The sequence below is a fragment of the Oncorhynchus tshawytscha genome, linkage group LG30 (assembly GCF_018296145.1).
Source record: "Oncorhynchus tshawytscha isolate Ot180627B linkage group LG30, Otsh_v2.0, whole genome shotgun sequence".
In the NCBI taxonomy this organism is placed as follows: Eukaryota; Metazoa; Chordata; class Actinopteri; order Salmoniformes; family Salmonidae; genus Oncorhynchus; species Oncorhynchus tshawytscha.
This window is the reverse complement of record NC_056458.1, coordinates 12,194,956-12,212,979: the sequence shown is the minus strand read 5'-3', so window position 1 is coordinate 12,212,979 and position 18,024 is coordinate 12,194,956. Positions and strand designations below refer to the sequence as shown.

The 18,024-nt window shown below is 43.3% G+C and overlaps 1 protein-coding gene across 3 annotated transcripts; it reads right to left on the bottom strand.

Annotated features, from left to right (window-relative positions):
• Window positions 1–1,065: 1,065 nt before the first annotated feature.
• On the bottom strand, window positions 1,066–8,910 carry LOC112250286 (protein phosphatase 1D-like). 3 transcript variants are annotated; one of them, XM_024420317.2, is made up of 7 exons: window positions 8,212–8,910; window positions 7,397–7,622; window positions 5,909–6,033; window positions 5,549–5,730; window positions 5,213–5,449; window positions 2,485–2,584; window positions 1,927–2,079 (listed from the first exon to the last, which is right to left on the bottom strand). In XM_024420317.2, exons 1-7 carry the CDS (start codon window positions 8,729–8,731, stop codon window positions 2,063–2,065), a joined length of 1,407 nt encoding a protein of 468 aa, XP_024276085.1. In that variant the 5' UTR covers window positions 8,732–8,910; the 3' UTR covers window positions 1,927–2,062. The 3 variants fall into 3 exon arrangements, with proteins under 3 accessions (XP_024276084.1, XP_042164922.1, XP_024276085.1); XM_024420316.1 differs by lacking the exon at window positions 2,485–2,584 and having other exon boundaries at window positions 1,066–2,079; XM_042308988.1 differs by lacking the exon at window positions 2,485–2,584 and having other exon boundaries at window positions 1,066–2,076.
• Window positions 8,911–18,024: the final 9,114 nt, after the last annotated feature.

The window sequence follows — 18,024 nt, the reverse complement described above, 5'->3', positions numbered from 1 at the left end:
ATGAAATGGAACACCAACTGCAAGCCAGGCCTAATCACCTAACATCAGTGCCTGACCTCACTAATGCTCTTGTGGCTGAATGGAAGCATGTCCCTGCACCAATGTTCCAACATCTAGTAGAAAGCCTTCCCAGAAGAGTGGAGGCTGTTATAGCAGCAAAGGGGGGGGACCAACTTCATATTAATGCCCATGATTTTGGAATGAGATGCTTGACAAGCAGGTGTCCACATACTTTTGGCCATGTAGTGTATTTCAGAGGTGTATTCCACTTGTCTGGTTATGAGAACTCAGCTTTGTAAACATAGCACTATTTGACTGATTGAAGTTTAAGGTAATTGTCAACAAACACATTTTAGCTGAGTCAAATATTTTAACTCCAAATATCTCATCATACAAGCAAGGCCAACTTCCCAACGGGGTGACATAATGAGCTGTCATTTGTTAAACGTTTTAAGATTTAATTCACACTTTTATGGATTCAGAAATCCAAGAGGGCATTAAACTGACACAACAATCATAACTTTCATGAGATCAAATCCACTCTACTTCATGAATATTAGGTATTTGAACACTTGCAAAGTAAATCACACAGCACTGAAACTAGTTGACACCACATTTACACTTACAGTGGGTGCCCTCCAGTGGATAGCTGAAAGCAATACATGAGAACAATGATGCAAGGCCAACTATTCATGGGGAACCAGGAAAGATTCAACTACTTGAAATAACAATCAACTATGGGGATATATAAAGTATTCATAGCAGGTAGCACATTCTGGATATTCTACATTTAACACATGTAGTTCTGAAAACGCCATGGATCCCCCGATTCAAAACGCCATGGATCCCCCGATTCAAAACACCATGGATCCCCCGATTCAAAACACCATGGATCACCCTCTCCTGATTCAAAACACCATGGATCACCCTCTCCTGATTCAAAACACCATGGATCACCCTCTCCTGATTCAAAACACCATGGATCTCCCTCTCCCGATTCAAAACACTTATTTGGCATTCCTGACTGCTCTTCACCTGTCCAGTGATAGAAACTAAGCACCTTGATCTCCGCATGTAAGTTAAAACAAGGTGTGGCATTTATCACCAAATTCATTCAGGCTCTGTGGTTTAGTTCAGGATAGTCAATTATTATGTTTTTTAAAAATACACATATTGCTAAGTATGAATAATGTACAGTTTGGAAAGTATTTAGTATAATATTGTTCTATTGGTACAGAATATGGGATTTTTTATTGATTTATTATTATTATTATTTTAAACATAAAAGGGGGTGGAAATATGACCAGCAATATACACTAGATAAAATATGTTTTCCATTAAAACAGTTAATAAACAAAAGATCATAAAAACACTTAAGATGTAAAGTAAGCATATACACAAACATCACATTTTTACAAAAATGTTTAGATGGTACCAGACCCCACTATAAAAGTATACTTAATCTATGAATGGAACAGTAGCATACTGTTGATACATGAGCACACAATGTTCAGATGCCCTTATGCATCTCTTTGCAGAATGATAAAGGTCATCATCCTAGTCAATCTGACGTCCGTGGTAAGATGAGGTTCAGCACACACACAAGGCAGCCTTGCGTTTCTGTGGTAGGATGACGGGAACATTGGGGGAGCGTCTCTGTCCCTTTCCACCTCGCCTCAGAGGGGTTCGGTCACTGAGTCTGCGGCGAGACGTTCTAGGGGACAAGGGACTGCGTGGAGAACGGGCCAGGCTGCGGCGAGGCATCCTGGGAGACAAGGGACTGTGAGGGGACCGACCAAGGCTATGGTGTGCTATGCTGGGAGAGAGGGGAGTGTGTGGGGGCCTACGAAGCCTCCTCAGCAGAGGGGTGGATGGTGCTGAGAACCCTGGAGTCCCTGTGCCTTCAATTGAACAAACGTTCAAGGTTCTGTCTGTTGGGGTCACTCTCTGTGAGTCCACCTCTGCCAGGGGCTCTGAAGGGGGACAGAGACCAGCCTCACACAGGCTATTCCTCCACTCCAGAGCTGGGAGGGGGAGAGGCTCACCCACAGAGGACACAGTGTTAACCTCTGGGTTTTGCTGGAACAGGGCAGATAAACAAACAACAGTTAACATTCTATAATCCATCAGTCATGATATGAAGCAAATCAAGCACACCGAGTAGAATCCAGAAAGGGAGGGTTATAGCAACACTAATGTAGTGCTGAGCGATTAAACAAAATGTTGGTTACTTTCTGGTTTTCAAAACAACTGACTGACATTGGTTCAATTATTTTAACTCAATTTTGCTGTTTTTTTTCTGTGAGCTTAAATGCGCACATTGTGCAGTATCTCTAGAGATAACTCAGATCAAGCCCGAACAGGGCAATGTAGTAGGGCGTTGTAGAAGACAATATTCTACATAGTTTACCACGGGGGGGGTAATTAACTACAAATTACCATAATTCATTGCACACCTACTTGTCAGGTGTGTTTCTTTTATACCTGTTAGGTTAGTGTGGGGCAAACACAGAGAGCGAGAGAAGAGAGAATAATGTGCGATCGAGAGGGATTGAGTGCAGTTGCTTCGTGAGGCATCTCTAACCTGAAATGACAAATTATTGGTAGTTGGTATTCAGCAGTCATAAAAGTCTGTCTTATTCAACTTGAAGAACTACTAAAATAGTGATTTTGTCAGACAGCATCTCTATAGAGATGAGATGGAACTAAATAAAGTCATCAAATAAAACAAATGTAATTTACAACTGAAATATTTTAGTAAAGTGAATAAATGATGGTTAATAAATGATACTCATTAGCAGTCACTCCCATCATGGGATTTTTATTGAAGGGCTTATTCTGTGTTGTTACAGCATTCAGCCCATATTACGCATAGTGCATTTAATGTTTTTTATTTATTTTTTAAATGATCTTGACTGAAAACCAACCCGAAACGACCTCAGAAAGAACTAATCTCTCAGCACTAGATAAATGAGAAAACAAGGTGGCTGCCTTCATGTGGAACGTAACTGCCAATGACAGACATCCTCCAGCTCTCCCGGAGTTCTGGTCAACATCATTTTGTTAGTTTAAATCAGAACGATAAGATAATGCAGATATGCAATTAACCAAGATCCATCACATAACCCTGACTCAGAGGTCTGGACTGGATCAAGATGAAAAACCATAGCCAGACCACAAGCTACCTTTTTAGCGGCTCTATGTCTAATCGTTGTTTTTTTTCTCTTCAATTCTGCATTATCAGCGTCACAAGTGCACTGCAGGGAAAACGGGAGAAGAACAAACAAGTCCCACCCCCTCACCCTGAATAAGCCCACGCTCCACTTAAGAGGGCCGTGAAAAGGCTGTGGCAGCAGAAACCTCTTTCTCAAAGCTAAGGATCCAGATCACATTCTGCGCATGTGTTATTTAACAAATTTCTTCCCTACGTAGCTGCCGCTCACACTCCCATTCCTTCAGCTTCTCTCTTTACTCACCCACTTTTGAACCATGTTCTAGCCAGTCTCTGCCTCATTTCTGAACAGCTGAAATCAAATAAAAACCCTGCAGCGATTCGAACAAACATTCCAAAAGAGATATAGCCTACTATGAAGGCTACAACCTTCCCTGTCTGTTGTAACGGATATTGCAGTTGCACAAGCAGGACGCAGTCCCTACAAAAATCTGTGTTGTGTGTGTGTGTGTGTGTGTGTGTGATGTACGCTATAGTTGCTGCCATAACGTAGACGCAGTTCCTGGGGAAAAAAAATAACACTACTACTACTACTACTATGTCTCTCTGCCTTCTGCTTAGCCAGTGTTCGCAATGATGAAACATTCGATCTCTAATTAGACTAACAGTACGTGTCGGTGTCTTGCTTGTGTTTTATATGCTGCCTAGTAAGTCCTCACTTCAGTTTTGCATTGGGGCTAAACACAATCTGACTTTTCCCGCTTCTTTCTCGATGATCCTGCAAGAACCGCACGAGTAGGCTACCTAGCTGTTCCATCTCTGGGCAGCCAAGCCGGTCACTAGAGTCTGACAAGGGGCGAGTTCGTTTTGCGTCGACCGATGCGCCGACATGTAAATAGTTCTGTATGTCGTCTTAACTCCCCCTCTGAAAAAAAGAACAACATCGTGATCATGCTTGATCGCCTAATCTTTTGCAATAGTTTGAATATGTCGACCATGTCTTTTGTGTACAACATGAACTTTGAAGGCGACAACCAGACAAAGGCGTTCATCGCTGATTTAGGAGGGGCAAGCGGCAGCGGAGCAGGCAGCTGAGTGAGCTCAACTATGTAAAATAAATCTGTAAGGACAGGAAAGCGGTATGAGAGTGTGCAGGGGCAACAAAAAAAAGTTTCAACAATGCACATGTGCAGAAATATCTGTATTCTTATCCGCAGCAAACCGGGTTCAAGAAAATAAAGAACCGCAGCCACTCTGTTTACAGAAAACGTCTGCCTGCTCTCTAGTTTCCCCTCTCTTACTAAAACACTAGACGGTTGCTTCTTTGAATGGGCCAACAGTACACAAGATGCACAGGTCTGTTAAAGTCAGAGTCCCTCTTAATATGGGAATACAGAAATCGGGGCCCACTCATCATCAGCAGCTTTGTCTCCCTGTGCAAAAAGAGCATCCATATGAGGGTAGCTACACTCCAACTGCTTGGTGTGAACACAAGCAATGTAGCCTAGCAGAACATTTAACAGTTGAGGGTAGTGACACTCCTAAATGTTTAAGTATTTTTTACAGTTCCCTACATCTGTGTATATCTGAAATGTGACACCTTCAAATCTTAAAAATGATTTTTTTTTGACAAACAAATGTCAATGATGTGGCCTTCATTTGAACAATTATCAATCACACGCTTGTACACGTCCATTTACAATTCACTGAGTGGACAGTCACCTCACTCCCATTCTAGGTGTCGCCAATGCCCATGTTCTTCATCAAAACAGACCTCCCCATTCTCCTCCTCTGTCTGTCCCAAAAAAAACTAAAAGTCGTCTTGGTGAAGGAGCGGTCAGAGTCTACGAAGCAGCCGTAAACGACTGGACAGACCCACTGACACTGGGGTTCCAGGTCGCACTAGCAATTCTGCTATGTAATCAAAGCTTCAAATACAATGTTCAATGAAATGCAAATAAAACAAACACGGGTTACATTTAAGCCTGGTGGAAGTATTCAAGTGGGATGGTGCTGTTCTAAGTTACCCTTGGTACGTACCATAATGGGGCCGTCGTAACGGCGGGGAGAGTTTGCGGTTGTAACGGGGGGGATCTTATCAAGGCCCTCTGCCATATTGACATAGAGCTCCTGTAGGTGCATGGTCATGGGTGGCTCATCAGGGTGCTGCACGGTTATCACTATGACCGTTGTGTTGTCTGCACGGAGCATGCGCTGGCGCCAGAACAGCAAGGCCGTGCATCCTAACCGTTTGGCACAGGACCATCCCTTAGGGCCCTAAGAGCAGACATAGTGACACCATCAACCTGTTAGAAGGGCATCGGCAGAGAGCCAAGACGGTTTGGTCTGAATGGGAAACAAGAAGCTCTGGCTTACCACCATCTGATCGTGGCACTCACACATAGCGACAGCATCCTTAGCTGGCATCATGTTCCACAAGCCATCACTACCCAGGATGATGTAGCGGTGCTTCTTAGGGTCAATGGTCATTACAGTGACATCAGGCTCTGGAGAGACCACAAACTCCCCACTGTAGAAGTCATAGCTCCACAGGTCCCCTTTCAACAACAAACCACACACACACGCTTCATCACTGGGCAAATATTAAATGAAATGATTGGATGACAAGCTTACTGGAAATCATACTGTTTGCATAAAGGCAGCAGCTATGGAGCGGTAAGGTATCTAGTGGAGGGCAGAGGAAACTTGTGTTTAGGCCAACAGTGTAGTGCTTACCCAAAGCTCTGGCCACAGCGAGAAAGGGAATCTGGTCTATGACAGTGCTCCTCCTGACAGGGCCATTGTGGGTCAGTCTGGGCCTCTTCCACACCACACGGTTCACCCCGGACTTCTTCACTACACTGAAAAAGGACACAAGCACAACAGGCACGGAGGATTTATTATGTGATCATATCCTGAACAAAAATATAAAAATGCAACTACAGTTCATCAGTTCATACAAGGAAATCAGTCAATTGAAATGATTTCATTAGGCCCTAATCTATGGATTTCACATGATTGGTCAGGGTGCAGCAATGGGGCCTTGGAGAGCATAGGCCCACCCACTTGGCAGCCAGGTCAACCCACAGAATTAGTTTTTCCCTACAAAATGGCTTTATTACAGACAGAAATACTCATCAGCATCCCCCACGATCCCTCAGGTGAAGAAGCCGGATGTGTCGGTTCTGGGCGGGTGTTGTTACACTTGGTCTGCGGTAACAGACTCATTGGTCGGTCGGCCGGCTACTTTTTCTACTTCATAAATTTAACTTGGCTTCTTTACATTTAAAAGGTTCAATTCCCTCGTCAGAAAAGTCTGTATAGCCTTCTCCCGCTAGAATGAACGATACACAGTACATCTTCTAGTAATCTATTGATTGAACAGGCACCTGTCAGTCACAAAGTGAGTGATGACAGGATAACTGCTGGTTAACTGCTGGTAACCCAATTGTGCACCCGCCCCATGGGTCTCCCGGTCGCGGACAGCTGCGACAGAACCTGGACTCTAACCAGGATCTCTAGTGGCACTTCTAGCACTGCGATGCAGTGCCTTAGACCACTGCGTCAGTCCGGAGGCTGGTGGTGTGTGTTACAACCGAGGAAAGACGATTTTTACGCACTTCAGCACTCGGTGGTCCCGTTTTGTGAGCTCGTGTGGCCTACCACTTCGCTGCTGAGACGTTATTGCTCCTAGACATTTCCACTTCACAATAACAACACAGTTGACCGGGGCAGCTCTAGCAGGGCAGAAATTTGACGATCTATAATGTTACTCAACAGAGAATCTGTGTTTACATGACAGAACACCACATTTGTTATTATGTTTTTTCCACAATAAAAGAAATTGAAAGAGTACACTATATTTAGTTATTGCCAAAAATAAATTACAATAAGAGTAGACTACATTACCTTTTCTGACGAGATTATTAATCTCCCGCCTTCCCTCAAAGTCCCACACACAGTGATTGACAGGTCCAAAACCCTACCAACTCTGACAAACATCCTGCCCCCTCCCTTACAACTCCACCCACAGTGATTAATTGACAGGCCAAACCGCTAAAGGGATAGTTAACCCAAATAACAAACTGACACATTGGTTTCCTTACAGCCACAGAGCCAATAAAATACATATTTTGAAGAACAATGTGTCTGGCTACTCCATGTACATACGGAACACACTGGGCACTGACACAAACTGAGACTGTAGTGTCCTCTCCAACTCACCTGCCCCCAAGTCTCTCAATGCGCTCCTTCTCTTTGGGAAGTTCAGGTTTGTGGTCCTGTGTGACTTCCAAGGCCCTGATGTTCTTTTCACCGGGCTCTTTCACCCCAACAACCACTGCCGAGTCCCCCACATGGGCTACGTACATCAGATCCCCCCGGATCAGCACTATACTGGCCGTTGTTCCTGCAGTACTGGGCTGGCCAGTCAGAGTCTTGGGCCACTCAGCTGTAGGATTAAGATGGGAAAAGCATTGGAGAACATTATTATGAACAAACAACTTGCAGCAACACAGATGAGTGGATGTGACAATTGGCATTCGGCCATCATATGAAAGAAGTGTATTCAGATTAGAGGAAATCGGGAGACCTTTGGATGACACGTCAGAGGTTGAGACAAGAACACGCTTGTCATGAGAGAAACTCATCATTGCTTTTGGAACATAAGGTTGACATGCTTACCTTTTATGCTCTACTTGCAGAGCTAGGTATTCACAAACCCCCAAAATTGTTTTGTCTTCCCAAACCCCCGAGCAATAACGTTACATAGAAAATACCTGCTCATAAAATTGCCAGTTAATAGCTCATATTAAAAGGGATGGATATCAGAACTATAGCAGAGGTGACGAGGCAATCATATTTGATAGTAGCAGCAGCAAAAAGGCATTAGTTAGCTAAAGACTGTACAGTAGCTAGCTAAACCAGTTATTGTGGCGCCATAATTTCGCAACAATAACTTGAGCGTTGTTGGCTAGCTAGCAGGTAGATCGCGTCAGTCAGCGAAGAAGATACAACCACGAGCTAACTAGTTCACTTACGCAGCTCTTTCCACATATCATGGTGGCAGGCAATGAACCCCTTTCGAATTGCTTCACAGACTTCTCCTTGATCTTCTGACCAAAACCCCCTTTGCTTTTTCAGAATACCCCACAGATTGTCTCGGGCAAAATGAGCAGCTTCTCGCCCTCCGTGACCGTCAAATACACCAAAAAACGCCACAGACTTCCGAACGACCGTGTGCACTGCTGGAACTTCTGCCTGGGAAATGTCCCCATGCTTCTCACATGTTATGTTTTCTGTCCACATTGCACTAACATGCACCGATTCTTGAACGTTTTCGGTGGAATTGCTTATTATAGTCTGCTCAGTATGACCATTCTCCTGTTTCTCTACTTTTGACTCCCCTTGTTGTTCTACCGAATTCAGACCACCCTCTGCTGGCTCTGGCTCAGGCGGTTCGTACTCCACTTTAAACTCAATAACATCCTCCATGTATCTCCTTCCCCCTTGCTCGGAGAATGCACTAACTCGGAAAATTAATGCGTCGTTCATGGCCATGACAAATCCAAGCAAAGCTATACAATAAATACTTGTCCACCGGTTATGCTAAGCCGTGTTTGAAGCCAAAATGTGCAATGATATCTGGATCGAAAAACCTTTTCCCCGTTCCTTCTTTGCTTCTGTTTATTTTTCGACGATAGGTCGTAAGGTATTTGAACCGCCTGTGTGAAAATAGCTACAATAGTGGAATTTGCAGTTTGCCTTCAAAAAATAAAAGTCCCCAATTGAAACATCCAAACAGGATACACAGAGGAATAATGCCATATTTGGACTAGATCATGTTTAGCCAGGTTGGAATGTTTTTATATAGCTTAAAAATAAATACAATAACGAATTAATTTGACAATTAATAGTAAAGTTCAAATCCCACTGTGGATTTATTAGACTGCATTAATTACTTTGGGGGCATACATATATGCACTGTACAGCCTTCCCTATGGAGTGTGCACCCATGAAGTGGGTTATCAGCTTACTCAGTGAGTCCAATTCTAAAGAGTTTACACAAACATTAGCATCATAGCTCTTATTGCAGAACTTTGACTGCGGAGAATCCCCTCCACAGTTGGTCTATTGTGAGTGTTGAACATTCATATTATATTGTGAAGCCTTATCTATAGTGTGCACCCATGAAATGGGGTATCAGTCTACTCAGTACACCCACATATTACAATTCCAAAGAGTTTAAACAAATATTAGCTTCATAGCTTTTATCGCAGGAATTTGAAACCACTGTGAAGTGAGCCACATTAGCTAACCGGTCAGCCTATAATAAATATTGAACATTCATATTCCACTATTGTACAGCCTTACATATAAAGTGTGCTCCGGGGGAGAACAACTTCTCTCTCTCTTTGAAGCCACAGAAGTTCAAGGCCGACCACGTTGTTAGCAGAAAACAGTATTATAGTGTATGGGAAAATGTAAACTTTTTAAAAAAGACAATCATGGTACCAATAATTGCTTATAATAAACCAGATGTATGTCCTTGAACCAATTATTGTAAAATCGCACACAGAATATATTATACGGATAATTTGGTTGCTAATGGTAGCCTGCAGTACCCCAGTCGGCCTTCAATAAAATTACTCAATGAGAGGCTGCAACACTGAGCTAGCCTGCAATGTCATTTCCTGGAGTATTTCGTATTTATATTGAACACAAGTATAAACGCAACATCAACCATTTCAAAGATTTTACTGAGTTACAGTTCATATAAGGAAATCAGTCAATTTAAATAAATAAATAAATAAATGTAGCCCTAATCTAAGGATTTCACATGACTGGGCAAGGGTGCAGCGATTTTAGGCGCTGCATCTCAGTGCAAGAGGTGTCACAACAGTCCTGTGTTCTAATCCAGGCTGTATCACATCCGGCCGTGATTGGGAGTCCCATAGGGCCGAGCACAATTGCCCCCAGTGTCGTCCGGGGTAGGCCGTCATTGTTAATAAGAATTTGTTCTTAACTGACTTGCCTAGTTAAATAAGGGTCAAATAAAAAATAAAGAAATAAAAAAACAGCTCTGGTGGACATTCCTGCAGTCAGCATGCCAGTTGCATGCTCCCTCAACTTGAGTCATCTGTTGCATTGTGTTGTGTGACAAAACTGCACATTTTAAAGTATCCTTTTATTGTCCCCAGCACAAGGTGCACCTGTGTAATGATCATGCTGTGAATGGATTATCTTGGCTAAGGAGAAATGCTCACTAACAGGGATGTATACAAATGTGTGCACAACATTTTAAAGAAATAAGCTTTTTGTGTGTACAAAACATTTCTGGGATTTTTTATTTCAACTCATGAAACATGGGACCAACGCTTTACATGTTGAGTTTATATTTTTGTTCAGTGTAGTATTTATTCGGATCCCCAATTAGCTACTACTCAACTACTCTTCCTGGGGTCCAAACAGGAAATAACAATAAAATACACAATATACATAAACCTACATTTACATAAAATAAAAACATTTGATTGGTCGCATACACATATTTAGCAGATATTATTGTGGGTGTAGAGAAATGCTTGTGTTCCTAGCTCCAACAATGCAGTAATACACAAAATACACAAAATACAAATCTAAAATTAAAAGAATGAATTAAGAAATATATAAATATTACGACAAGCAATGTCGGAGTTCAGAGTATCATTTTTTAAAAATAAAACAGTACATTCAGAAAGTATTCAGACCCCTTTACTTTAAAATTGTGTTACGTTACAGCCTTATTCTAAATCTACACACAATACCCCATAATGACAAAGCAAAATCAGATTTTTAGTTATTTTTTTCAATTTATAAAATTAAACTGAAATATCACATTTACATAAGTATTCAGACCCTTTACTCAGTACTTTGTTGAAGCACCTTTGGCAGTGATTACAGGGTTGAGTATTCTTATGTATGAAGCTACAAGCTTGGCACACTTGTATTTGGGGAGTTTCTCCCATTCTTCTCTGCAGATCCTCTCAAGCTCTGTCAGGCAGGATGGGGAGCGTCGCTGCACAACTACTTTCAGGTTCCAGAGATTTTAGATCGGGGGCTCTGGCTGGGCCACTCAGGGATATTCAGAGACTTGTCCCGAATCCACTCCTGCATTTCCTTGGCTGTGTGCTTAGGGTTGTTGTGCTGTTTGAAGGTGAACCTTCTGAGCACTCTGGAGCAGGTTTTCATCAAGGATCTCTCTGTACTTTTCTCTGTTCATCTTTCCCTGGATCCTGACTAGTCTCCCTGTCCCTGCCGCTGAAAAACATCCACACAGCATGATGCTGCCACCACCATGCTTCACCGTATGGATGTTGCCAGGTTTTCTCCAGACGTGACACTTGGCATTCAGGCCAAGTAGAAGTTGGCTTACCATGGGGACGGGCCATCAGAAATAGATTGCCTGGTAATGGACAAATATATCCCACCGCCGAAAAGTGCCATGCTGCCCAGAGCAACCCCCCATCAGTTGACACCCTGGTTGCTTTATTAGGAAATCACCAGGTTACGGTACAGATGTTGCAAATCAGTAGGCCAGAGCCCAGTAGACCTGAATTCAAGGCCGAACTAACGTGTGGTAGAAAGGGAGACACCTTTTTGAACCCTGCTTCAAGACGGCCTCCTATTACTGAAGCCAGATCATCCCCGAGGCGGCGGCCGCTAGTTAGCATGGACCAGAGAAGGTATTACACCTGTGGCCAGGAGGGACACCTGGCCTGGAGCTGCCTGGGAAATGACTAGTCCCTGCCTCAGAGAAGACCACCAGAATGTGCGAGTACATCACAACCTACTGGGCCCATGAAGCCACTGCAGCCCCACAGAACCCCATCAAAATAGGCAGTCAGGATACGGCCACCTTGTTGGACACAGGTAGTATGGTCACTCTCATCAAGCCTCTACTTCAGTGGAAGTTCATTAGTATCACAGAAAACAATAATGGTCCAAGCCAGCTGCCTTGCAGTACGCCACACTAGAGTTTGCATCAGAGAGGCTTCCATTAAAGAAAACCCTCTGTGTTCTATTGGATAGATAATGGTCCATCCATTAAAAGGCAGAGGATGTTAATCCTGCCCCGCCCCCCTTTCGGAAAAGCTGACCACGACTCCATTTTGTTGATCCCTGCCTACAGACAGAAACTAAAACAAGAGGCCCCCACGCTGAGGTCTGTCCAACGCTGGTCCGACCAAGCTGACTCCACACTCCAAGACTGCTTCCATCACGTGGACTGGGAGATGTTTCGTATTGCGTCACACAACAACATTGACGAATATGCTGATTCGGTGTGCGAGTTCATTAGAACGTGCGTTGAAGATGTCGTTCCCATAGCAACGATTAAAACATTCCCTAACCAGAAACCGTGGATTGATGGCAGCATTCGTGTGAAACTGAAGGCGCGAACCACTGCTTTTAATCAGGGCAAGGTGTCTGGTAACATGACTGAATACAAACAGTGCAGCTATTCCCTCCGCAAGGCTATCAAACAAGCTAAGCGCCAGTACAGAGACAAAGTAGAATCTCAATTCAACGGCTCAGACACAAGAGGCATGTGGCAGGGTCTACAGTCAATCACAGACTACAGGAAGAAACCCAGCCCAGTCACGGACCAGGATGTCTTGCTCCCAGGCAGACTAAATAACTTTTTGCCCGCTTTGAGGACAATACAGTGCCACTGACACGGCCTGCAACGAAAACATGCGGTCTCTCCTTCACTGCAGCCGAAGTGAGTAAGACATTTAAACGTGTTAACCCTCGCAAGGCTGCAGGCCCAGACGGCATCCCCAGCCGCGCCCTCAGAGCATGCGCAGACCAGCTGGCCGGTGTGTTTACGGACATATTCAATCAATCCCTATACCAGTCTGCTGTTCCCACATGCTTCAAGAGGGCCACCATTGTTCCTGTTCCCAAGAAAGCTAAGGTAACTGAGCTAAACGACTACCGCCCGTAGCACTCACATCCGTCATCATGAAGTGCTTTGAGAGACTAGTCAAGGACCATATCACCTCCACCCTACCTGACACCCTAGACCCACTCCAATTTGCTTACCGCCCAAATAGGTCCACAGACGATGCAATCTCAACCACACTGCACACTGCCCTAACCCATCTGGACAAGAGGAATACCTATGTGAGAATGCTGTTCATCGACTACAGCTCGGCATTCAACACCATAGTACCCTCCAAGCTCGTCATCAAGCTCGAGACCCTGGGTCTCGACCCCGCCCTGTGCAACTGGGTACTGAACTTCCTGACGGGCCGCCCCCAGGTGGTGAGTGTAGGCAACAACATCTCCTCCCCGCTGATCCTCAACACTGGGGCCCCACAAGGGTGCGTTCTGAGCCCTCTCCTGTACTCCCTGTTCACCCACGACTGCGTGGCCACGCACGCCTCCAACTCAATCATCAAGTTTGCGGACGACACAACAGTGGTAGGCTTGATTACCAACAACGACGAGACGGCCTACAGGGAGGAGGTGAGGGCCCTCGGAGTGTGGTGTCAGGAAAATAACCTCACACTCAACGTCAACAAAACTAAGGAGATGATTGTGGACTTCAGGAAACAGCAGAGGGAACACCCCCATCCACATCGATGGAACAGTAGTGGAGAGGGTAGCAAGTTTTAAGTTCCTCGGCATACACATCACAGACAAACTGAATTGGTCCACTCACACAGACAGCATCGTGAGGAAGGCGCAGCAGCGCCTCTTCAACCTCAGGAGGCTGAAGAAATTCGGCTTGTCACCAAAAGCACTCACAAACTTCTACAGATGCACAATCGAGAGCATCCTGGCGGGCTGTATCACCGCCTGGTATGGCAACTGCACCACCCTCAACCGTAAGGCTCTCCAGAGGGTAGTGAGGTCTGCACAACGCATCACTGGGGGCAAACTACCTGCCCTCCAGGACACCTACACCACCCGATGCTACAGGAAGGCCATAAAGATCATCAAGGACATCAACCACCCGAGCCACTGCCTGTTCACCCCGCTGTCATCCAGAAGGCGAGGTCAGTACAGGTGCATCAAAGCTGGGACCGAGAGACTGAAAAACAGCTTCTATCTCAAGGCCATCAGACTGTTAAACAGCCACCACTAACATTGAGTGGCTACTGCCAACACACTGTCAATGACACTGACTCTACTCCAGCCACTTTAATAATGGGAATTGATGGGAAATGATGTAAATATATCACTAGCCACTTTAAACAATGCTACCTTATATAATGTTACTTACCCTACATTATTCATCTCATATGCATACGTAGATACTGTACTCTATATCATCGACTGCATCCTTATGTAATACATGTATCACTAGCCACTTTAACTATGCCACTTGGTTTACATACTCATCTCATATGTATATACTGTACTCGATATCATCTACTGTATCTTGCCTATGCTGCTCTGTACCATCACTCATTCATATATCCTTATGTACATATTCTTTATCCCCTTACACTGTGTATAAGACAGTAGTTTTTTTGGAATTGTTAGTTAGATTACTTGTTCGTTAGTACTGCATTGTCGGAACTAGAAGCACAAGCATTTCGCTACACTCGCATTAACATCTGCTAACCATGTGTATGTGACAAATAAAATTTGATTTGATTTGATTTGTAATCCATAACACCTAAGTTTTCAGCAATATGTTATGATCAATGATATCAAAGGCTGTGCTGAAGTCTAACAAAACAGCTCCCACAATCTTCTTATCAATTTCTTTCAGCCATTTGTGTCACCACTGAGCATGTTGAAAGTCTGTTAATTTGTTAACTGTAAAATAACATTGTATTTGGTCAAACATAATGTTTTCCAAAGCTTTGCTAAGAACCGGTTTTAGGCTGATTGGTCTGCTGTTTGAACCATTGCTATAACCGTAGCTATTTTTTGGCCGAGGACTGACCTTTGCTTCCCTCCAGGCCTGTGAGCACACTCCGCGTTATAGGCTTAGATTGAAGATGTGCCAAATAGGAGTCGCATTGTACTCCACTACCAACCTCAGTAATTTACCATTGAGGTGGTTTGTCCTTATTTACAGATAGCAATACTTTTTTCAACTCTTCCACACTTTGAAGAATCAAAGCTGCAGTGCTTATCTTTCGTTATTTGGTCCGTTATGCGTGATTATGAAGTCTCTGCATTTGATTTTTGTATGTAGTGTCTAAATGTGCTAATCTTGTCAACAAATTAGTTATTAAAGTAGTTAGCAATATCAAAGGGTTTTGTTATGAATGAGCCATCAGCCTCAATGAAGGATGGAGCTGAGTTGGCTTTTCTGCCCAAAACGTAATTTTAGGGACTCCAGCTTTACTATCATTCTTTATATCATGTATCATTGTTACATAGTATAGTTTTTAAAAATTATTTTTGTTTAGTCACTTGTCAATTTACTGTATGTTTGCCAATCTGCTGTTTGTTTGCCAATCTGCTGTGTTGCCAGACATTTTCCATTCCCTAGCCTCATCCCTCTCAGCCATACAGTTTTAACAGTCAGTTTCTTTATGGCTGTCAGTAACCGGAAGAAGCAATGTCATAAATGCTTTAAAGATGTGAAAAATATTTGTTGGTCTGATGTGTGTAATGAGGAACATCCTGACGCTGCACTTAACATAGGAATCATTACCAAACCTATTGTATGACCGCTTATACACTATTTTAGGTTCAGTCTTAGTAACTTGGGTGTCCTAGACATGGCTATTATATTATGTTGGGGTGGCAGGGTAGACTAGTGGTTAGAGCGGTGGGCAAGTTCAAACCCCCGAGCTGACATGGTACAAATCTGTCGTTCTGCCCCTGAACAGGCCTAGGCCGTCATTGAAAATAAGAATTTGTTCTTAACTGACTTGCCTAGTAAAATAAATAAATATGTTCACTACATCTGATGGGTGTGGATACTGCTTAAGAGTGGATTTCTGCAGCATTAATAAAGATGTGGACAATACAAGTTGATGTTCTGTTTGTAAATACCTTGGTAGGTTGACTGATAACCTGAACCAGGTTACAGTTTGAAGCTTTTTCTTGAGTGGACAGCTTGATGGAAGCCAGTCAATATTTACGGCACTGAGAAATATACCTCTCTGTTGATATCACATACATTATCAAGCATTTCACACATATTATCCAGATACTGACTGTTAGCACTTGGTGGTCTATAGCAACTTCCCACAATAATAGGCTTTAGGTGAGGTAGGTGAACCTGTATCCATATTACTTCAACAGCATTTGACATAAGATCCTCTATATGCTTTACAGGAATATGACTCTGAATATAAACAGCGATACATCCTCCATTGGCATTTCTGCCTCTTTTGTAGATGTTATAACCATATATTGATACCACTGTATCATCAAATGAATTATTTAAGTGAGTTTCAGAGAGTAGCTCAAACTGAGCATGTTATGCCTCCATGACACGCCATCTTAACCGACAGTCAGCACATTATACGTATTGAACATTCATATTACACTGTACAACCTTACCTATAGAGTGTGCACCCATGAACTGGGGTATCAGCCTACTCAGTTACACCCACAGATTAAAATTCTGAAGAGTTTACACAAATATTACCGCAGTAGGTCTTGTTGCAGGTCTTTGACTGTGGCAAATCCATAGTTAGTCTGTAATGCGTAATTGAACATTCATAACATTCATAACGAATTATTGTCAAATTAGATCGTTATTGTATTTATTGTTAAGTTTTGTAACAACATTCCAACCATGTTTAGAAATATCTAGTCCAAATATGGCATTATTCCACTATATGTATCCTTCTGCATGTTTCAATTGGGGACTTTTATTTTGAAGGCAAACTTCAAATTCCACTATTGTGGTTAATCGTTATTGTGGCTAGCTTCACAGAGGTCCAATGAACGTTCCGACGTCAGATTTCTACACCTATCAATCCAGCCGCTTTTACTGCCTGGCAACAATTTTGCAGTGGGTGCACATGGTTTGAGCTTTGCGGCGTGCCGGTTGTTTCGCAATTTCTCCACATCCTATTTCGCTTTTACAAGGTTTGTGGACTTGGGGACATATTATGCACATTTGTCCAGTCTTGGCCACAAGAGCTTGTGGTGCTTTCAAAGTTGCTATTACTCAGCCTCTTAGTGGTCTCTGATCAGTTTCCACAATGCCTGCTTGTCAAGGGACAACAATATAAAAATGTATTTTGTGTGCTGCAGATCTGTTACGTTTATGTTCCAGGGACACACATATTTTATTAAAAAAATTAAAAAGGCATGACGTCCATAGGACAACGATGAATACTGATGATTCATTTAAAAAAAAAAATTATGCTGTGAGTATGTGATTGATTGGTGACTGTTTGACAGAGCAAGTATTTTGGATGCATTTAGAAAACACGACACACATTCCACTTCCATCTTCTCGCATCGCCAGATCAGAGTTTGCGATCTCTTTGGCAAGATAGCATACAACTGACGTTCCAGTACAGTCTTCCCAGCAGCCTGACTGACCCACGTGACTACACAGCAATGCTGGTTTTATGCCGCCTTCACGCACTTGTCGGAAGCTCTGAAGTGTCCGATTGCTAACTGGTTGAACGCGGCACGTGTATAACTACAACAAGTTAGCAAATTGGACATTTCAGAGTTTTCAAGTTCCGACGAGCACTTGAATGCATCATTAGCAAGAGTAAGGTCTACCCCGGTCTATCGACAGAATCCTGTGACGGGATCATCATCTGCGCAGCAGTGAGGGGATTCGATTAATTCGCAGGGCGAACCGGGTTAGCGTTGACTGCATCCGGTTGGGATACTTCGGATACTACGGCTCAAAACAAAAGTGAAGTAGG